Source organism: Lynx canadensis, chromosome A1 (genome assembly GCF_007474595.2).
Source record: "Lynx canadensis isolate LIC74 chromosome A1, mLynCan4.pri.v2, whole genome shotgun sequence".
Lineage (NCBI taxonomy): Eukaryota > Metazoa > Chordata > Mammalia > Carnivora > Felidae > Lynx > Lynx canadensis.
This window is the reverse complement of record NC_044303.2, coordinates 48,560,812-48,583,885: the sequence shown is the minus strand read 5'-3', so window position 1 is coordinate 48,583,885 and position 23,074 is coordinate 48,560,812. Positions and strand designations below refer to the sequence as shown.

General features: G+C 39.2%; 1 protein-coding gene across 2 annotated transcripts in view; it reads left to right on the top strand.

The window, feature by feature from the left end:
* KLF12 (Kruppel like factor 12) overlaps positions 1–23,074 on the top strand; it is a 432,669-nt gene that overhangs the window by 132,969 nt on the left and 276,626 nt on the right. For both annotated transcript variants that reach the window (XM_032592010.1, XM_030311978.1), the window contains one exon: positions 7,619–7,682. In XM_032592010.1, the coding sequence (XP_032447901.1) occupies positions 7,650–7,682 (33 nt within the window). In that variant the 5' untranslated portion in view covers positions 7,619–7,649. The remainder of the gene's footprint in view (positions 1–7,618; positions 7,683–23,074) is intronic.

Genomic DNA, 23,074 nt, shown 5'->3' with positions numbered 1-23,074 from the left:
TTGATCCGTCTTTCACATCCTGTTTTAAAATCTGCATATCTTAAATTCCTCTGGGTTCAGATATTTGGAGAGATTACACATAAAAGCACCCTAAAAATATCTCAAGTCTGATATTTTCTAATTATTGTTAAATATTTTGAGATTGCAAATTTCATTTAAATGTCAACTGTAATTAAATGTGTGCCATTTGTTTTTCTATTCAGGTTTTACAGTTTGATGGAATGTTTTCCCCACAATTTAATAAATATTTGTTTTATTTCACATGAATTAATTCAAAACTGGATAAGAGCAACATATTTTAATCAACTATTGTTGTGATGGACTAGAAAATAAATGTACTCCCTAAGCAAACTGTTTACTATGCATTTGAATGGAATTTATCTTGCTTAGTATTGGCAAGTTAAACATAGAAGGCAATAATTAATAGGAAAGCCAAATATGTATACTGCATACTGAATAAGGCAACTTATTTTTCTCGCCTCTGTCAGAGATCCTTAGTGTCTAAAATTTGTAATGACCCCATAATATATATGCCTTGTTGTGGTCAGACAACACCCACTGAAGTGAAATAGTAGAGAAATTCTTAGGCTTGTGTGAATTATGCATTATTAATTGGTACCAAATATGTGTTTATCATGATTTTCTTTTCATTTGTTTTCAAAATTGTCAGCTTGCTTTTTTATGTATACATCACACAACCACATTATACTTCCATAAAATGTTGGGAAGTGAACTGGCACCCTATTATTTCATTTCTCCCACCAGCCCCTTAAAAACTCCGGGGATTTTAGTATGTTTAGCATGATAGAAAGGATCCTGAGAGAAAGGATTAAGAGAAGGTTGTCCGTGTTCTTCGTATGGGAATGCAAATGTGTGTGGCCAAGTTACTTTTGGCAGAGTGGCGTGTTCTCTGTCGTGGTTTGATGTGCAAGTACAAATTGCACATGCTCATATTTGCGTTGCAGTCTAAATCACGTAAATTAGACATATGAAGACAAAATTTAATCATCTTGTCAGTCCTTTACAATACAAATCAGATTTTTGACTGTGCAGTCCCGATAAAATGACAATTACGCTTGAATATGAGCATAGCACAAATTACTTTTCAAACCATTCTATTGAGCACAATATATGTAAAAGAAATGCTTAATTCATTTGCTATGGTTACTTTCTTTTAAAGGTTTATTTGTTCTCTGCATAGAATGATGCGGTGTAGTGGAAGCCGAAAACAGATTAAAAGAGTAATTTCCACGTCAGTGTGCTTTTTGCTTTACCTCTTCCTTCTGAAAATGGGCTGTTTATTCAGTGAACTCTGTTCTTAAATGATTGCTCAAGCTTTGAGGCATACCTTCCTCCAAGTGGGACCTTAATTCTTAAAGTTTGCTCTTTCTGTATTGTCTGTTCTTGTTGATAGTGAAACATTCTTGGGCGGGAAGCATAATCAGAGAAACATAAAGCTGGAAACAGAGAAGAACAATTTTAAAAGCGGAGAATTTTCAGTTGATTTCTATGTAACTAATAGAATTCCATAGGGATTATTATTGAATTTAGGTTATTAAGGACCTCAGATGCCCTTTCTCCTATTTCTATTAGCAGTTACATCACTGAATTCTCTTAATTGATGAATTGGAGACACTGTATTGTGAGAGCCTAGTGTGGAGATTCTGTCTCGTGTGTATTCCCAGGACCTTCCTGTAGAAAACGCACAACTGTGGTTGACAGTGGTATCGAGGAAGTGTAACTTGGATTCCAGTAGGTCATTGTTCCTTGACCATTGTTCATTGTTCTTGACCATTGGGTGCTTGACTGTAAGTATAAGGGATAGGGATGGTATGGACATCTGTTGAGTAACTAGCTTGTGCCAGATTTTCTGGTGTATACATTGTATCCATTCTTGTTTTCAATGTTGGTAGCCCCTGTCCCCTAAAAAAGGAGATTTTATGATATAACTTGAACAAATGAGGAACAGGGGCATATGAAAGTTAAACAGCTTGCCCTAAGGCACATTTTTGCCAAGTGCTAGCGCTGGTGTTGATTCTGTCTGGGTTCGTGTTTGGATCCTTTCCATGGCAGCACACAACCTTTCTCAGATGGAGTAGAGCATGCCGTTTATTCTTGTGAGATCCTGAAATTCTGGGTATAGAAGAGTTCTTGATGTCTGCATATCATCACTTGAATTGCCTGATGAGTCAATGAACAGGGGTGGAACTTTGTGCTCAGGGAAGGGAGGTAACTGTAGAAAGTAGGTGTGTAATTGTAAAATATACCCAGGAAATAATCTACATTGAAGTTTTTTGTGTTTTCTTTTTTAATTCATCAGGTCTTTGCTATGCTGCTCTTAATTTTCCATTAATAAACTTAATGGAAATTGGATTACTTATTATAGAAATAATGCTTTCTCTGTGGACTCCACCTATCCTAGTTGAGGTGATTTCTATTAAAAGTTTGAAAATGCAGGGGCGCCTGGGTGGCGCAGTCGGTTAAGCGTCCGACTTCAGCCAGGTCACGATCTCGCGGTCCGTGAGTTCGAGCCCCGCGTCAGGCTCTGGGCTGATGGCTCAGAGCCTGGAGCCTGTTTCCGATTCTGTGTCTCCCTCTCTCTCTGCCCCTCCCCTGTTCATGCTCTGTCTCTCTCTGTCCCAAAAATAAATAAACGTTGAAAAAAAAATTAAAAAAAAAAAAGTTTGAAAATGCATAAAGTGAGGTACAAAAAATAACGATCACTCTTTAATTACAAATCATGAAAATTATATGTATTTCCTATGTAGATGTTATTTAGAAGGTAAAACCATATACCCCAAGTGGAAAATAAAGAACTGTTTTCCTATTTGTGCTGAGAGGCATCTCTAAAATTGGATATGCATATAGACATAAATTGCTGACTCCTTACAGCCTATGTTAAAGAATATCTGAACACGAGTTTGCTTCCATATAGAAAATGATGTTTGTGCCACAGAAATCTGTGTGTCTTTTCTCAGCAGTAAGATGTCTCATGTTGTACAAGTTCAGAAGATACGGTAGATGTCACCTGTCACCTAGCAACAAGCTCCCTGCTTTGTGTCTTCAGCATCTCTTTTCATTTTAAGTCAAAATAGCTATGAAAACGTAGCACTTAGATTTGCATTTATCTCCAGAAATATTTAGATTAACCTTCAAATATTTTTAGTTCCCAAGATAACTCACTGCAGCAGATAAAACAGAAATAACTTTAAATGAAAAAAGGCAACTTATATATCAAAAACCTTGATGCACAGGAAGGCCAGGATGGATCGGTTACGTAATACCTTCAACTTAAATGCACCAAGCCTGCCTGTCGGGTTCCCTAATCGGCTTTAAAAGTTACGTGAATATGTATATAAACCTTATTACTTGACTTTTTTTTTTTTTTTTTTTAATCAGCCCTTGAAAACACAAGATCACAGCTAATGAAGCAGTGATTTGTAAAACTGAATCTAGAAGACAGAATTCCAGATGGGATCGCAGTACCATTACCAGAATTCAATTTGCTTGAAACAGAGCAACTAAATTACCTTGGGGCAGAAAGTGAAATACCCTGACAAGTCAGGCGTCCATAAACACCTTCGAAACTTGTTTCTCTGTCTCTACTTAAAGATACGTAAAGGGATTTTCAGAGGAACTAGCAACAAGTGTACTTATGGGTCCTGAAGTATTTAGAATGTATTAAACACTAACCTTTTAAGATTGAGAACCTAATAGATCATTTAAGATGTGATGAAGAGCTAGCGGCCTGTTACTACTGGGTAATATAATGCCTGTACCCGGAGGTCATTATTCTGAAGTGTAACTCCTTTTTCATTAAGTTGGGTCACATCCACTTTCATTCTGGCCGTTTCTGTTGTCCAGGGTCCTTCCTTTGAGTTACAAAGGAAGCTTAGAATTCCTTTTAGGAAATTTTAGGGGAGAAAACAAGAGTTAGAAAGTAACAATTTAGAAAATCATTCTCTTTTGCTACAATTTCTCCAGACTCACCATTCATAGATGAATATTTACTAATACTATAGGCAGCAGTATTTGTTTTTAAAAGTAAATCTAAACTTTTTTTCCAAAATGTAATATTCTGTGTCTTTTCTTCTTTCTCTTTTTTTTTTTTTTTTTTTTTTTTTTTGGTATTGAAGTAAGTCACCAGCTCTTTTCTGCTTCTTCACCCGACAATGGAGAATCATTTTTGAAGCTAGGAAAGTTAAGGACCGAAACCATGTGTGATGAATTTTTGATGAGGACAGTGGCCTTTAAAAACTTCTGTGCTTTGAGAAGACTTACTGGATATATTTACAAACCTATTTGGCAGAGTTAAAGTGATCTTTTAGTTGGGAAATTGATGAGATATTAACTGTTGTTGGAAATGTGCCATTTCCCCATTTTATATCATGGCTTGATTTTGAAGGGGTTTGGAGAACAACCCAAAGGCGCCTGAGCATGAGTAAAAGAGAGAGTCATCTGTCTATTTCGTGGTCTCAATTTTGGGAAATCCTGTTGTTTTCTTGTTCAATATCTGGGCCATTGATTGAAGAGCGGTATTTCTTACATGGATGACAACACAGATGGCTGTACAGACATTGCTTCAGTTGAGGTAGATGGGGTAGATAGAACAGGCTTTATGGTTAGCATTGCTTCTGCAGAGAAGGGAATGGGGGCTCAGAGAGGTTGGATGAATTGTTTCAGGTCAAATGGCCAGTGGATGACAGAGGTGACTATAGGGGTGTGAGGTGGGAGCTACAGTGCAAGAGATGAGCTTGCGCACTCTTTGAGGAGCTTGGATTAAACAGAAAACTAAGCTTAGCATTCTACCGGGATCTCCTCACATTTCAAATGTAGGTCTACGTGTAAGTTGTAGGGGGTTGCAAAGATAAACCACAAAGAGGCCTGCTGAGATGTGGAAATAAGGAGTTTTGTAAGGACCCTGACATTATCTAGCTAGTTACCTTGGGTGCAAAATTAATCTCTGATCGTCATTGTCAAATGGATCTGAAAATAGTCCACGTACTCAAGTCACAGAACTGCCTTTAGTACAAATTACATCACTGGGCTACTTTGTAAATCCGAAAATGCTGTCAAAATGTGGGATAGTGTGTTATGTGTAGTTCACGTAATTTACTGTTTCTTTAAGTCACCAGATTAATGTTAACTAAAAATACAAATTATATAATGAAGGCCCTAGTTACTTGGCTAAGAAAAATCCACATGATTTATAGAGGGGTTTACTTTATTTTTCTTCCATGAGTCATTATTACCCTCACTTGCTCACTTGACAGGCGTTTACCGATTCCCTGGAACGTGCCAGGGAGCGTGCTGTGTTTCAGGAAATAAAGATGGGAATGGTGCTATGCTAGCATGTGCTGCTTCTTCTGTTGGGAATGTAAATTGGTATAGTCTACTTTAAAAAAGATAGTTTGAAAATTGGGGGGGGACAGTTTCTATTATTTTGATCCAGTAATTATACTTGTAGAAGTATATTCTAAGGCAGTAATGAAAGGTGCAGACTAGAGCAGCCATGCACAGGAGTGTAGGCTGAGGGTGCCTGGCTGAGGGGTGAGTGCTGGTGACAACCTACCCTGGGCTGTCCTTGCCAGGCCCTCCCTGCTGAAGAAAGCCTGTCCGTGTCCCAGAGTCCTTCTGTGTCTGCCCAGAGAGGGCGTCCTTTCTAGTGGCTTAAAGGCAACATCCAGTCTTGCGGAGGCCCCAGCATATGCAAGATTTACGCAGGAGGATGTTTAAGTGTTATCCGTAGTAGTACGGAATCATAAATTATTAGACAAACACTAGGGAGTAAGTTATCCCTACAGTGGAGTATTACGAATTTTGGATTGATCATTAGTAAGGTGGGTATCATGTGAAAATAGCCAGAGTATATATCAAAGTATGGGAAAACAAATTACAAAACTGGAATGTAAGATTGAAGCCAGTTTTTGACGTACCTGATACTTTCTGCTAAGTAGGGACTGATTGAGTTAGATCTGTTTTGAAGACTAGAAAGAACAAGACGTGTTTGATAAGAACATGGTGCTATGGATGACTTTTTAATTCTTTCCAGGGATACCATATTATGATTTCATAATGTAAGATAGAAGAATTAGACACTCTGAATTTCAAGAGAATTTTTCTAGTTTGACACTGTAATGTTAAAATATTGCATTTTTATTGCTTTTTAGTAGCATTTCTAGTAGTAAAAGCTGTAGTATATATGAGAAGATGCATTTTGAGACGTGAGACATATCTTTTTATATAAATATAAATATAAATATAAGCACACACAGAAGTGGGGAGGAAGAGAGCGGATGGGGGGAGAGAAATTGATTGATTGATTGATTTAAAACTGGAGTAAAATTAAAGGCCAGTCCCCTTACAGACCAAGCCCATAGAGTTGTGCTACATTTCATTTAAGGCCCTATGAGTGAGTGAACCCCTTTTCTGTTCAAATGTACGGAATCACATGCAAAGGAAGCTTGGCCCAGGGCTACACTGATTACACACCGGCACGGAATGGGTGCAGGTAAGAACAGGAAGGCGTGGCCCCTCTTGAGTATAATTCCGAATGAAGAAAAAAAAAAGTCAACTATGCCTACTAAGCTGGCTTAACGGAATGCCAGTGAAAATTTGCCTCATGAAATGGAAATTCTGAAGCACGTTACATAATGCTGAGTGAAAATAAATAGGACTTTCAAGATACATCCAAGTGGCGCAAACGGTTTATTGTAATCAGAACCTTCTAATCCAGCAATACTGAATTGTATTAGGTGAGATCCACATGATCCTGGGGGTATGGGAGCTTTTAAGAAGCAGCATGTGGGGCGCCTGGGTGGCGCAGTCGGTTAAGCAAGTCCGACTTCAGCCAGGTCACGATCTCGCGGTCCGTGAGTTCGAGCCCCGCGTCAGGCTCTGGGCTGATGGCTCGGAGCCTGGAGCCTGTTTCCGATTCTGTGTCTCTCTCTCTCTGCCCCTCCCCCGTTCATGCTCTGTCTCTCTCTGTCCCAAAAATAAATAAAAAAAAAAAAAAAAAAAAAAAGAAGCAGCATGTATCAGATCAGTTTTTAAAAAGTTACTTGGGTATTAACCAACATGAAGGCACCAGAAAGTATTCATATTAATTATGCTGCATATTTATACCAACTGTAAAGAGGAAAAAAAAAAAAAGATCATTTCCTCTGGAAAACAGCATTACTTTGAAATCTCTTGATTGCTAAGAATAAGGGAGCAAAGTACTCCAGTGGGGAGTATTTGTGACTTCTTTCATATATTAAATTTGCTTTTAAACCAATTCCTGCCATTTTCTCCTCACCTTTCTGTCTCTGTTACCTCCCTTTCTTTTTCTTCCCTTCCTTTCTTATCTTTATCCAGATCTTCATTATCTTGTGCCCAGCAGCTGTCATAGTTGGAGGTCCCGCTCCTATCCCCTCGTCTCTCCACTTTGCCCTTTACATGGCTGGTAAAGAGGAAGCAGAAGACAACTAAAGACAAAAATATTCTTCACTTATGGTTTCATGATGTCATTCACTAATCAAGAGTGTAAAGAATTGCGGAATAAGTGTTTCACCCCCAGTGGAAGGATGTCCTCAACATGTGGAACTGACTCTCATGATTTGTTTCTGTGTTCTTGCAGGATCAATGTGACTCTGGAGACAAATGGATGAATGAATACCCATATGAAGAGGAAAACAATAAAGGTTGGTTGGTCACATTTTCTAACTGGTGAAAATCTTCTGTTGCACATTACTTTGGGGCAGTGATTCTCATTAGAGCACTTCTGCGTCTGTGTAGGAGACAGAGGTCAATACTCTGATCCGTACATCTGTCTGTAAAGTGTAATTTTTAATTTTTAAACCCTTAAATATTAAGACCTTTGTAAGGAGGCAACCCTCTTTTGTGCAAGTGTGGCTGTCATCAGTTTCTAGGACTTAAGCTGGAATGAGAGAGTCAGCTTGTTGATGAATATTAAGAAACGGAGGACCACTGAATACAACTCCTCACTGGGACAGAGAAAAACCAAAGAAGCCAGAGTCTCTGTAACATACATTGGTTCCTACGAGCGTAATCCTGATACCAGCACCATGTGGCATAGTATTGATTGCTGTCAGATGTTGTCCCCCTGCCAGCCCGTCAGCTTTGCTCAGAGGAGGGGGATGATTAGGAAAGTCTTCTCACTTTGGTTCCTTACAGACAGGTGCCACACTAAACTAGAGGGGAAAGAAAAAATCTTGTGAATTTCAGCAGTAATCAGCTGCTGGCCATCACTTTTTGTGTGGCATTTATTTGAGCTTTTCTCAGACTTCATGCTAGTTATAATATAAAAATCATAGGTGATACAAAGAAAAGTACAGTATGTTCAATGATCTCCATTTCATAAGGTTTTTATACTGAACAGGTTTGGTACACAGAAACGTGTCTCATAACCCTTGGATAGCTGCACAACACCTGCAGTTTCATATTTTCCTTTCTCCATGGCTCCTGCTCTTGTCAAGTCTGTGTACATCATGCCATGTCTTTTTCTGCCAGCCTACCCTCACAGTTGCTTCCAAATGATTTTCCAGGTTCTATGTTTCGTTTAATGTTCCCTTCTTCCCTCGTCGTTGCTAAAATTGCTCCTTTCTAGTATTTGTATCTGGAAGATTTGCAGACACCTAGAGGGAGTATTGATTCACGGATGATACAAGGGAGACTTCTGGTTTTATGGTGATGTTCTTTTTCTTGACCCTAGTATTGCCTACATGGGAGAATTTACTTTGTGAGAATTAATCGTACTGTGTATTTATTTCTTTGTGGATCAGTGAGGTTCTGTTAAAGGGGCTCTGGGTGGTGGGGTGTGGAGGTCCAATCTGTAGTGCTTGTCAATTCCCATTGTGGCTGGTTTCAATGATTTAATAACCAGCCTGCAAGGATCCTTAAAATTTAACAATTGGTACTCTTTTTTTAAAAAATGTTTTCTTTTTTTTTTTTTTTTTTTAATGTTTATTTTATTTTTTGAGACAGAGAGAGACACAGCATGAGCAGGGAAGGGGCAGAGAGAGAGGGAGACACAGAATTTGAAGCAGGCTCCAGGCTCTGAGCGGTCAGCACAGAGCCCGACATGGGGCTCGAACTCACGAACCATGAGATCGTGACCTGAGCCAAAGTCGGACGCTTAACCGACTGAGCCACCCAGGCGCCCCAAAAAATGTTTTCTTAACATTTATTTATTTTTGAGAGACAGAGAGAGAGAGAGCACAAGCAGGGGAGGAGCAGAGAGAGAGAGAGACACAGAATCCAAAGCAGGCTCCAGGCTGAGCTGTCAGCACAGAGCCCGACAAGGGGCTCAAACTCACAGACCGTGAGATTCATGCCCTGAGCTGAAGTCAGCTGCCTGACCAACTGAGCCACCCAGGCGCCCCTAACAATTGGTACTCTTGAGCTGGTCATCAGCTAACACCAGCACACCATTGATAATTCCATTTGTAAAGTTAATATTATGTGCTCCTTAAGACCAGTGGGACAGAGGTAGTAAATTTAAATTGTCCTGTCTCATCCCTATGTAAACATGGAAACCTTCTTCACTCATTATCATGCCAGATGTATTTATCCCTTTTATATGATGTTGATATCCTATCACTTTATGTTTTCATTTGATGGTTATTAAATTTTTATGTTTGAATGGATCAGTATTAACTTTGTGAGTTTATACATTTTGACAGTGTCATTGTTCTGTAACTAATTTTATGACAACTAAAGATGATGGCAAAGAGAATCATTGTGTTGCTACTTACCCTGAGGATAAACTCTGAAAATATCATCTTGATTGACTATAACTTATGTGATTCATTCTAAATGATTGTGCCTCTTAGCTTATAAAAGTCTTATTCAAAAGTCTGTATAGGGGAGGGAGCAATGAGTATTTCACTTAATGTGTTTGTCACAAAGAATTCTTTTTTTTTTTAAGTTTATTTATTTATTTTGAGAGAGACAGAATGCAAGCGAGGGAGGGGCAGAGAAAGAGGGAGAATCTCAAGCAGCCTCTGAGCTGTCAGTGCAGAGCCTATGCGGGGCTCAAACTCACAAAACTGTGAGATCATGACCTGGGCTGAAATCAAGAGCCAGACAGACACTTGCCTACTAAGCCACCCAGGTGCCCCAAGGATTATTTTTTTCTTATTACTGTTTTTCATATTTTTGATCTGTATTTTCAGTTACAGATGCCTTAGAACGGAGAATACATTGGTGCTTCTTTTTAAGCCTGCTTAAATCGGATGCTGTTAGTTTTAACAAAGTCTGATTCTGGGAGAAAATTGCAGAGTTTGAAAATTTTTATATACTTTAGGTGTATTGACAAGGTCACTATCAAGAGGAAGTTTTAAAATGTCAGCAGTGGAAGAAACATCGCCACTGTCTAATAATTGAAAAGAGATTTGAATGTGGCTCTTAAAACTATATAGTACATTTCTGGTTTGCCAGTGGTGATAAAATCTTGCCAAGAGCCACAGAATATCACGTTGTGCCTTTCTGCCTAGGTTCTAATATTTAAATGCCTAAATAGCATTTGTAGAATTCCTTTTGTGGCCACACCGAGAGTTTTATTTCCAGGAACAGATGAAGATCTTCTCTTTCCTTAGAAAATAGATATATTTGCATGAAGTTTTTTCCTTTACTCAGTTTTTAGTTCTTTTATTCAGTTCCATTGCACTTGATTTTGTCCCCTTACCATCTGTCATTATTAAACTTCACATAAATTCAGAAAAGATCTCATCCTCCATTATTTCCTGCTCACCAGTATTTTGGCATAAAATATGGTATATGTGCTCTTGAATGTATTTCAGCAGTTGCTGTCCTTGTGAATGAGGTGGCTTGTTTGTGGACCCATCTCCACAAACCTGGCACTGCTCCATTTGTTTGCCAGCCGCTTCAATATGTTTACCAAGTGCTTCTCAGCTGCTGGTGTAGAGCAGGTGTCCAAAACACGCATGCATATACGTTAGCCCAGCTCATCAGAGTTCACAGTAAAACTTTTGCTCTGTGCCTACCTCTGATGAACAGCTGCTTAAACCATCCAGCATTTGTAGTGGATGACTTTTACTTCTTATATTTGGAAACTGTGAGGACAATAGCAAGCTTTTCTGAGAAAGCTTTAATTTCCTACAAAAAAAGAAGTTTATAACATAGTGATGGGCGTATGTAGCGTGGTTGTTTTAAATTTCTTTTCTGTGACGTTCCGAGGCTCTTTCCTCACACAGGATAGAAGAGATAGCAGCAACCTAGTCTTTATTCCCTGTTGAACTAAGTAGGCATAGTTGCTCAGAAAGCTCCAGGTAATGTAAATGTAAACATGTGGTCAGCACTGGGCTCCTCTACTTGTATGTAGAGTGGCTGCCTGGGCAATAAATGTGGAATAAAATAAACAAAACAAAGAAAAACAAGTCTTGGCTCTGCAGTGATCTGTGTGTATGATCATGGACCAGTGACGTCTTTCTGAATTTTAATTTTCTCAACTGCATTCTGGAACTAAGAACACGTGTCCTAGGTCAAGAGTTGTTATGGGGGGTACCTAAGTATGACATATTCGTGAAAATGATTTAAAGGATAGAGTTGTAAATGTGAGTGTGATACTGATACTATAATTTCTGTAGCAGAAGACAGAGGTTCACAGCTTTGTTGTATGACATCACACCACAAAGGCAAACATTTTCAGAACTGAAGTGCCCTCAAAGCTCACTAACTCTTAATGTGTGACTGATGTGTGATCACCTTCTAGAAGAGTTGGTTGGTTACTTCAACCTCACATTGAGCACACTTTGGAATTTCCTACTGTATGAAGCAGTTAATCTATTTCCAGACATATATAATTACAAGTTCTTCCTCTTATTGAGCCAAATCAGTAGATTTGATAATGATCAAAACTATTAGGTATATCACATATTTATTAAAATATCATCCTGAATTGGGTCACTGTTTCATCAAATCCTTTCACCTTTGCATGTTTAATTTCTCTTATCTGGGAAATGAGAACAAAATGAATGATATACAAGGATGGGAGAAATATCATGCAATTATTGAAGTAGAATAATGGCTTTATGATTTGAAAAGATGATGCATTGCTCATGTTTAAAACATTAAAGCAGGCAGAGCCCCATCACCTCCTTGCCTCATACCTTTTAACATATGGCGAACATTATTTACTTCTCTGTGTGCATATATACCAGTAAAAGTAAATACAAGAGATGGTTTTACAAAAAATATGGTATTTATTCTTGGCTTTTCTAATGAGTTATTTTTTCAGTCTGCTTCCAATATAGTAGAAGAAATAGAAACTGAATTTATTTTATTTATTGTGTATATATATATATACACACATATATATGTGTGTATATATACATATATATAATTTATTGTCAAATTGGTTTCCATACAACACCCAGTGCTCATCCCAATAAATGCCCTTGATGGCCATCACCCACTTTCCCCTCTCCCCCCACCCCCCATCAACCCTCAGTTTGTTCTCAGTATTCAAGAGTCTCTTATGGTTTGCCTCCTTCCCTCTCTAACTTTTTTTTTTTCCCCTTCTGCTCCCCTCTGGTCCTCTATTAAGTTTCTCAAGATTCACATAAGAGTGAAAACATGATATTTGTCTTTCTCTGCCTGATTTATTTCACTTAACATAACACTCTACAGTTCCATCCACGTTGCTACAAATGGCCAGATTTCATTCTTTCTCATTGCCAAGTAGTATTCCATTGTATATATAAACCACATCTTCTTTATCCATTTGTCAGTTGATGGACATTAAGGCTCTTTCCACAATTTGACTATTGTTGAAAGTGGCTACTTTGTTTTGGCTATTGTTGAAATTCGGCTATTGTTGAAATTTGGCTACTATAAACATTGGGGTACAAGTGCCCCTATGCGTCAGCACTCCTGTATCCCTTGGGTAAATTCCTAGCAGTGCTATTGCTGGGTCATAGCGTAGAACTATTTTTAATTTTTTTGAGGAACTTCCACACTATTTTCCAGAGTGACTGCACCATAGAAACTGAACCTAAACTGAAGGAACTTATTAATTTCAAAATAGTGTCCTTTCACCAATGTGATGCTATCACTTGATGAACTTTTTAAAAAAAATTTTATTGAGAGAGCGCACACACGCTTGCACAAGCAGGGGAAGGATTAGGGGCAGAGGGAGAGAGAATCTTAAGTAGGCTCTGTGCTCATACAGGACTTGATTCCATGCCCTGGGATCATGACCTGAGCTGAAATCAAGAGTCAGAAGCTTAATCAGCTGAGCCACCCAGGCACCTCTAGACTCTTAAATATAGAGAACAAACTGGTGCTTGCTGGAGGAAAGGTGGTTGAGGGGGGGATGAGTGAAATAGATGACGGGGATTAAGAGGTACAAACTTCCAGTTATAAGTAAGTCATGGAGATGAAAAGTACAGTACAGGGAATATAGACAATAATATTGTAATAACATTACATAGCGACAGGTGTTAACTATGCTTATCATGGTGAGCACTGAGTAATGAATAGAATGGAATTGTCTGATCAATATGTTGTACACCTGAAGCTAATATGTATGTCAGCTGTGCTTCAATTAACAAAAAAGTTGGGATAAAACCCCTTTCAGTTCTGGGTTTTTTTTTTTTTTTTTTTAAATGACTGAATTTAACTTTAAATAGCATCGTTTGACTTTTTGCTAGGAAAAAAATGGGAGAATTGATGACATTACTTTCTACACCCTTTTTCTCTCCTCTTGTCACCCTTTTAAGATTAAGGTTATTACCATTTATTTCTTTATTATTAGGGATTATGAACCATAATTATCAAAGCCATTTAGTCTTAATTCTTATTTTTCTCAGAAATATGGAAACATTTCTATCTGGCATTTGGTGTCACCGTGAAGACTGGAGCAAACTGACATCTTACTTGTTCTTGTTTTGGTTTTGTTCAGACGTCTATGGACTATTTTTAGTTTGCTGGAAAGTTCAGTAACTTCATCGATTTTGTCTTAGCTTTTATGTTTCTGTGTCGGTTTTTCCTGGATCCTGCCATTAAACTCTGAGAAACAGTCTCTTTTTATATCTTCAGATTTTTAAATTATATTTAAAATATATTTTATTTTTGTTTTGTTCTCCTCTTTAGTAATCCTGAAAATACATAAAATGTTTCTCCTTGGTTTTTCATATCTGTAGTTTTCATCTTTAACTTTATATTAAAAAATATATATATGTGTGTGTGTGTGTGTGTATATATGTATAGATAGATAGATAGATATTATAGTTTATTTATTTATTTTGAGAGAGAGAGAGAGGCAGGGAGGGGCAGAAAGAGAGAGGGAGAGAGAGAACCCCAAGCAGACTCCGCACAGTCAGTGCAGAGCCTGATGTGGGGTGCGATCCCCGAGACCATGACCTGAGCCAAAATCAAGAGTGAGATGTTCAATTGACTGAGCCTCCTAGGCACCTCTTCATCTTTAATTTTTGATTTCACTTACTGTGTTTTCCCAGGATCCTTTCTTCTTATAATGCGTTCAAATTCTTCATTAATGTTTAGTTCCCGAGGTGGCTTTTTAAACAGCATCTCTATAGTATCTCTTAGCATTTTATAGCTATCAGCTGATTTTCATCTGTTTTAGTTGTATTTTATCATTCTAACCCTTGTACTTCTTCTTGAACATTTTTTTTTTTTTTTTAATTTCATGGAGTGTTATTTGTCCAAATTCTTCATCTGTTTCCTTGGGTAATTCCTCCTGTTGATGTTTGTCCTTCACTGGCTTTTTACTTATATTTCTCTTTTGCTTTTGACATTTGCTGCTTTTATGCACAGTTCCCTTGTGGCCTGTGGTCATTACCCATCTTTGAATGGGGCCAGTATTTGCTACTGTTGCAGGTAGTGTCATGGGCAAGGTCACCAATAGTTTGGGTATGAGCCAGAGGAGTCCAGATCTTTGACTTGACTTTGTTATTTCATATACTCTTTAAATAAAGCTGTCATTTCCAGAGTCGTCCCTGTTTCCATCGTACAGTAAAGGACTCTTGAGATAAAGGCTCCTGACTGCCTTTCCATTTCAAGTGGACTCACTTCGTGACCGAGCTGGACTTGGTGGAAAAAAAATAATGCTGTCTGTATATTTGCTCTTTTAGTACGACTGTCTCTACTTTCACTGGATAGGCCGTTCTTCTAACTGTGATTTTTACCTTTAGGAAATTCTCTGTTTTGCTCGAGGTCTGAGGAGGTGTCTGTCAGCTCCCAGGAGCCTCCCAGATTTCACAGTCTTTGATATCTGTGCTTTATTTGTCAGTCTGGGTTTCTGACTGTTTTTGCTCTCACAGAAGGTGGAGTTTCTTTTTTCATTTTTTCTAAATTTGCTTTAAAATTTTTCAGTGAGTGTTAAAGGAAGGGTATAAAAATCCTTAACATTGCCGTTTCTAGTAAGTAATCGTTTATTTTTTATTTTTATTTTTTAATGTTTATTTATTTTTGAGGGAGAGAGACACACACAATGAGTGGGAGAGGGGCAGAGAGAGAGGGAGACACAGAATCCGAAGCAGGCTCCAGGCTCCAAGCTGTCAGCACAGAGCCCAATGCGGGGTTCGAACCCAGGAACCATGAGATCATGACCTGAGCCGAAGCTGGCCGCTTAAATGACTGAGCCACCCAGGCGCCCCATCAGTAAGTAATAGTTAGATGCCATAGAGTTTAAGAGCTTGGCTGTGTCCTCAAGCCTCCTGGTTTTTCACTGTGGCTGTGTCAGGGATTCACCTGGCTTCTGTTCTTGATTGTCCTGTCTGTGATGTGGAAATGATGATGGTCATGCCTTCTCTGCAAACTGGTTGTGAAGGCTAAAGGAGAAAATTCTTGTGAGGGTTAAATGAGAAGGTTAAATGTGTTTGCATATTGCTTGGCAATTACTAAGTGCCCATTAAAATGGCTATTTTTATTATTTTAAGCCATGTTAATTGTATTCCAAAAAATTTGCTACTCAGGCCAGTATTTGTATATATTTGTTCCTTTGACTGAAGATCTGTTGGGATGTAGCAGCACACCTGGGGGGTACTGGGTGTCCTACTTAATATTGTCAGCTTCTGGTTTTGGGGTTTGACTGAGGACTTCCAAATTATTCCTCTCTGTTGGTAAGGAATAGATACATTGGGCTTTTTCTTGGAGGAAATAAAATTCCTGAAGACATTGGATATGCTGTGGTGGTTGGTTCATGCATAGAATGCCAACACCTCCTCTCCTATTAATCAGGGTTCTCCAGAGAAACAGAACCAACAGGAGGTGTATATATCCTGGATGATATATATGATTTATTATAAGGAATTGACTCGTGTGATTATGGAGACGGAGAAGTCCCATGATCTGCCATCCATAAGCTGGAGACCCTGGAAACCCAGTGTACAATTCCAGTCTGAGTCCAAGGACCTGAGAAGCAGGGGAGCCAACGGTATAAAAATCCAGGTCCAAAGACTGAAGGCTGATGTCCTTGCTTAAGCGTGCAAGGACTGGCTCGTCTCTTCCTTCACTTTTTGGTCCTCTCTGGGTCCTCAACCGATTGGGTGATACCCACCCACATTGGGGAGGGCAGGCTACTTACTAAATTCACCGATTCAAACGCTGATCTCATCCAGAAACACCCTTACAGACACACTAGAAATCATGTTTAACGTGGGCACCCTGTGGCCCAGTCAGGTTGAACAAAATTAATCATCACACCTATCCTGCAGTGTGATTAATCCAGCAGACCTATATTTAGCATTTATTATTTGCTAGACACGGGGCTGCACATTCAAATTAAATTTAGATTCTGACCTCAAGTCTTCATCATCTCAGGGACAGGCAGAATAAGTTACTACAATTTGATGTGATTAATGCTATAATATATCTCATGAAACAGAGAGTTGATGTGGGCCATGGATGGGTTCGCACATGAAGCGACGTTTGGCCTTGAATGACAGTGTCACGTTGACTGGAGGAAATAGGCGCAACCAAGAAAAAGTTACAATCTTATATTTAAAAAAAATTCACAGTAAATACGAAGTATATTTTCTTTTCTTTGGCTGAGCATAGAAGTGCCCTGTACAATTTCCTCTTGCAGTTCATGGTAAATGTGATATTCAGTGATGTCATTAAATATTTCGGCTAGAATCTGTTGAAGCTCATTTTTGTGTCCAAATAATTTTCTCTTTCCTTCTCCTCTGTCTCTCTCTTGCCTCATCTGCTTTCATGCTTTCACTTCTTGCTCACACATTTTCATTCTCTGGACACTCGATTATAGTCATTCTTCTGCTCAGCTTTATGTCATCCTATTTAGAGTACATTATCAAAGTCATTATATGATATATTTTACCAGAAAATTTCAAGAGTGATCATAAAAATGATATGAGCATCTTTTAAACATGACCATTTTAGTTAAGCAGTGTTGATTTAATGAGAACGTTATAGTATTAAAGCAACATAGCAATTGATTATTAAAAGCATTTATGGAAGTGTAATATCTATGTGGTTAATTTTATATTATCAACATATGTACATTAAAAAAAAAAAGTAACCTCTTTTCCCTCCCCTAAGCTGATGTTAGCTAAGAATTAATTTCTCACTCTTCTCTAAAGGGACTTTTGTTTAATAAAATCATGAATAATTATTGACTCTACAATGAGTGCAGTTCTTTGTCTTATACATAATTTAGTCCGTCAGGATACCTTACAGCCGAATGGAAGTAGAACTCACAGAGATTCCAATTTGGAAGTCCATTGATTGTTAACATTCAGCATGCTTTGTTTTCCTGAATTAGTTCTGGTACCAAATTCGGTATCAGTCATGGTTTGATCAGGGAAATGGGGCCATGGGAATGGTACAGAATATGGGATTTAGCATCTGGATTTGACCTCATCCAGTTGTAGCAACTAGTTAAGCATGATGTATATGGCTGCTGTTGCTTCTGTATATTTGGTGATAGACCTGGAGTCTGCATGGCAGGAAGGAAGGATGAGCAGGAGAGTGAGGGCACACTGGAGGATGAGCAGACCCCATGTAGATTCTTCACTGTGGACAAGCTTCCAACCTTGGGGATGCTGCAGACTGGAGGAGAAGCTGGCACCCCACCCCAAGTTACACACATCATGGCCTGGTAATCAGATGAGCTGATGGAGAGATCTTGCGGGAGCTGCGGCAATATGGGCAGACTTGCCCTGGACCCGCAAGGTGCGGCAGCACACCAGCGACCGTGTGTGTGAGTTGTGCCTGCATCTGGAGCTCGGTATTGACCTTCTGCGTGTGAACTGGATGTGACTGCCGCTGCACTTCTCCTTTCTGTGTCTCAGCAGGCCGTCCTGATAACCCAGGGGCTGGGGCATCTTGGGGGGAAGGCAGTGCTGGGAAGTGCCCGTCGAGCTCAGCTAAGTTGTGGCCATTCAATCCGCTGTCTCCCATTGCTTCTCTCCCTTCTCACATGCTGGTGTCCTTCCTCACCTGCCCTCCACCTGGAGATCATAGATCATACACCTCTTGAGTTCTGCACTCGTTGTGATCCTGCTGGTTCCGTCTGAGGACCTGAAGCCCTGTCCCTGGGATGCAGCCTTGTCATGGAGATGAAGGCCCACGCAGAGAAGGCTCATCTGCTCTGGAAAACCACCTGCCCGGGCTCACTGTTCTCCAGATTCGCTCATCTGGTGAAAGAGTGCAGGATCAATTGTGGCCTTGTGTGGTCCTTGACACAGTTGTTAGTGTCACTAGTGGCTGAGACTCTGCTAGATTTTGACTGTCTGTCTATAATGCGATAGACTGATTGGGCTCAGGCCAGGGCCCTGAGGCTGCAGGGAGCTGCAGTGGAGAGCGCAGGAAAGATAAAACATAGCATAAGAAAAAAGGGGCAGGGGGCTGATTTATTTGTCTGCCTGGTAGAAACATGTGAGTTGTCTTGACATCGAGGGCTTATCCACGTACCGAAGGTTGGAGCAAGATTGCGAGTGTGAGTGATACGAAAAGTTGGTATTCAGTGTATGAATGAAAAATACCAGGTACAGTGGTAGGTTAGAGGCTAGGTGGGGGGGGGGGGGGGCAGTAGCTGGCGGTCACCATGTCTGGGGACGGTTAATAAGGAGGCAGGCGTTAATTCAGACCAGGAGGCACTAATAATACAGGAGGGAGATACAGTGTGGGTTGTTGGAGGGCAAAGGGCTGCAGCCTGCCATTTCCGAAGTACAGGCAAGCTGGTGGTGCCCCAGGCAGCTTCTCCGCCACAGAGCTGGCCTGGCAAGTGGTTTCCATCCCACCTGTCACCTCTCATATCCTGGTGAGATTTCCTGGAGGTCTGTGTTGAGCCCCAGCACAGGACTAGCAAATCCTGTACAATAAAGGAGCAGTTGATGAAGTGAGTGAAAGTAGAGAACTAGCCTCTGATTGGATTCAGAGAGAAAAAGAAAAGCTTTTGAAAACGTCCTGCCTTAAATTCCTAGAACTTCATCTATAACCCCAGAAAGGCTCTGACTCTATTTTGTGACTTTGAGCGAATTCAGAAGTAGAATTCTAAACAGAGAATAAGAACGATTAGATTGCTGAAAAAAGTTCAGTTACTTGTGGGGATAGACCAGTTTATATTTACACATGTATGCCGTGTGTGTGTGTGTGTGTGTGTGTGTGTGTGTGTGTGTGAGAGAGAGAGAGAGAGAGAGAGAGAGAGAGAGAAGGAGGGAGAGATTGATTCTAGTTTATGGGTAGACGCTTGCTAGATTTTTCTGAGTTTTAACTTAAAAATTTTAATTTAATCATTCGATTACTTTTACACTGAATTGCAAATGTAATTCCTATTTCTTAAACATCAGGATCCTATGAATGAAGATATTTTACCTGGTTATTTCCATTGTAGCCTCTGTTTTTTCCAGTGGCGACCACTTCTGGGGATTAATGTTGCCAAACTATAGATAGGAAGGACAGAAAATGTTACCTGTAGAATGTATCATATTTGTGCTTGGCAATCCCTTTCTTCCCCATCATACCCTCATCCTAAGACAGATAAAGTGGTAGAAAGAGGTGGGAGTGTGGCTGCTGGCCAGATTTGTTATTGGTGACTGTGACAGCCTTTATCTGTCTCTGAAATGCTGAGGGACTTACGGAAGGTTGCGCAGCAGTTAGTAGGAAGGCTGCATCAGTCTAAACTCTGTATTGTAACATTTATTTGTACATCATTTCTAAAAGTGCCGCTTAAAGTGAACGGCCCCAGTAGGGAGATGATTGTAGAGATGGTCCTTGTGAAGCTGTCTGCTTGGGAAGAAAAGAGACTGATTGCAGGTACAGGAAGGGAAGCAACACTTTTTTTTTTTTTCTTTTAGGCAATTAAATGATAGATTTACATTTCTAAGTTCTGGTTCCACACCAGGACTTGAATGCATCTTAAATGCTCACTTGTCTAACTGGATAATTACCACAGCCCCACCTTACCTCTCCTCTCTCCGCACAGAGTTTGAAGAAAATTGGGATATCAGTCAGATATTTGCGGGTGGAGCTGGCATGCACTTTGGCACTTGTGCAGCCCACTGCTGGCCAGTTGGGCGCACATAATCCAGGGGAGGCAAAGAGGCATAAAAGGCTATGAGATTTCTGTTGTGGCTGAGAGGGAGACAAACTCCTTTTCCCCGGTTCTAATCAATTATACAAAAGCTGTTTGTTTTTTGTTCTGCTGGAAACCATGCATGTGGTTGTAACGCAGGAATTTAATTATAGTGGAAAAGTCTCTAATGCTTTATGAGTGAGAAATTGAATCTCAACTGTACTTTGCCTTTAACTGTCGAATCGAGGTACAGCTAGAGCCCCAGCAGTTGTTCTTTCCACATTGAAATAATGTTGGCCGGGTGAGAGCAAGACCAGGTGGGAGGTGGGACCAGTGGGCTAGCTCATTGTCATTCTTCTTCTGTCATCTCAGTCTTGTTAAGTAGTCCAGGGTGGCATGGCTGTACTTGAAGGAGATGATAATATTGTTGGCATCAACAGCAGCTTCCTTTTAGCTTTTCTTCTTAAGTAATGCTGAAAACCTCAAACATATATCTTGGAAATGTAGAAATTTGGAGTTGGACAGTACTATAAGAATTATCTCATTCAAGTGGATAATGCATAGGAGGAAAAAGATCAGTAAAAATGAAGTTACTTGCTCAAGGTTACCTAGCCCATTATGGACTGGGAGGTTTGGGAGAAAGAAAGGCAGAAAGGGAACATGGTTATTTGCAATTCACAGGTTCAAAAATCCAGTTGAAGCAAGTACTTTTGCCCGTTTCTGAATTTAAAGCCAAAGGTACCAGGTACATATCTTTTTAGTGAATGTCTAAATAAACGGATGGGTGGAGTGTGCATGAGAACCGAAGAAAGAATGTGAGAGGGAACATGAGAATGGATTTCTCTGATACTTTTTTCCTTCTTTGAAGAAAGTGTTAGAGTTGTGATTATGTGTGATGGAAGAGAAAGACAGAGGGGATCCTGAAAAATTGAGAAATGGGTCACACGAAACCTGAAACATGTCTCTAATTACGGTTGACTTTTCTAGTCAGTGGTGGCCGAGGAAAAGGTCTGGTTTACAGACTGGAAAATGGCAAGAGAAGGATTTTCGTAATCACACTGATGTTATGGTAGAGATATTCTGAATTCACTGCTTAGGCTATGGTTAAATATAAAAATACAAAAATATTACTCCTCTGTACTAAATATATTTATGATTATTAATCTCTGCATTTGTGATAGCTCAATACTTTTATCTTGAGGCAGCTAGCAACATAGCCCATTTGTTGGATAATGCACCTTTTTTTCTTTTAGTTTGGTTAGTTGAGTGTTCTGAGGATTTCTCTTCTACCCTCTACTTCTTATGCTTTCAGTAAGTTTCAATTCTTGTGTTAAAACAATTGCTTGTGTTATAGGATGACTATATAGTCTTAATAAAGCAAATTCTAGCCAACTGTGTTCAATTTTTTTCATAATCAGTGATTTTGAAAATTCTTATTTAATCACTTAGAATTTTTTCTAGTTGAAAAAGTAAGTGTAGATACTTTCTTGAAGTTATTAAGTATTTGATAGATATAAAAGAATATACGTAATCAATATATTTTATAAGACATGTAATGAAGAGAAACCCAACTTGAGAAATAGAATGTTCCCTATGTTTAAAGACTCGTTTTAGTCTTAGACATGAACATGATCCTGAATTTTGTACTATAATTTCTTTGCTTTTTATCAATTATTAAGTATATGTCGATGAGCTATATAGTGTTTACTTTTGTTTGTTTTGGAACAGCGTGTAAGTAGTGACGTACTATTTATGTTCTTTTGTGATTTGCTTATGCTATGCAAAATTTTCGGTTTCGATAGTCATGCATGCATACTGGTGAGATTACTGATTTCCACAGCTGAAAAGAATTTTATCTTAAGCTTGCAAACCGAAGACATCAGTCTTTTCCTTAGTCAACCACACCTTCCAAACCTGGCTTATAAGAAGCTAAAAGGCAAAAGTCTGGGAATTATTTTCATCCCTGGCTCTATTTCTAATATGAATGATACAGAAGCATTGTCAGTTGAAGAGTTTTGCACATTTCTAGGTCATGCCTATACCAGGGGCTTTACATGTATTTTGATAGGCCCACATCCTGGGTTTGGAAGGCAACCGTAAAAAGTGTAGCAAGTAGAGATGGCTGATTGCCCACCAAGGAAGGAAAGGAAGACTAGCTGGTGCCTTTCTTCCCTCCTTTCCTGAGTCTACCTTCAGTATTCCTGGATTGAGGAGAAATAATAACAGTGATGGAGACTTCGGCAGCAGCCTTGTTACACAGTTTTCCAAGGGTCCAAAATAATTTCGCTTTATACCTTGAGAAAATGTTAATTTCTTCTTCCTCCAGGATTTATAAATCCCTACAAAAATGTGTATATGCTGTATGTTACATATATATGCGGTAAGAATATATATATATATATATATATATATATATATATATATATATTCTTACATGTACACCCAAAACACTAGGTTTTATTAGTTTCACCAGATTTTAAGAAAAAATCATGAAAGCTTCAAATTTGAGTAAAGTGATTCTTTTTACTTCAAAAAAAAAAAAATATGTACCAT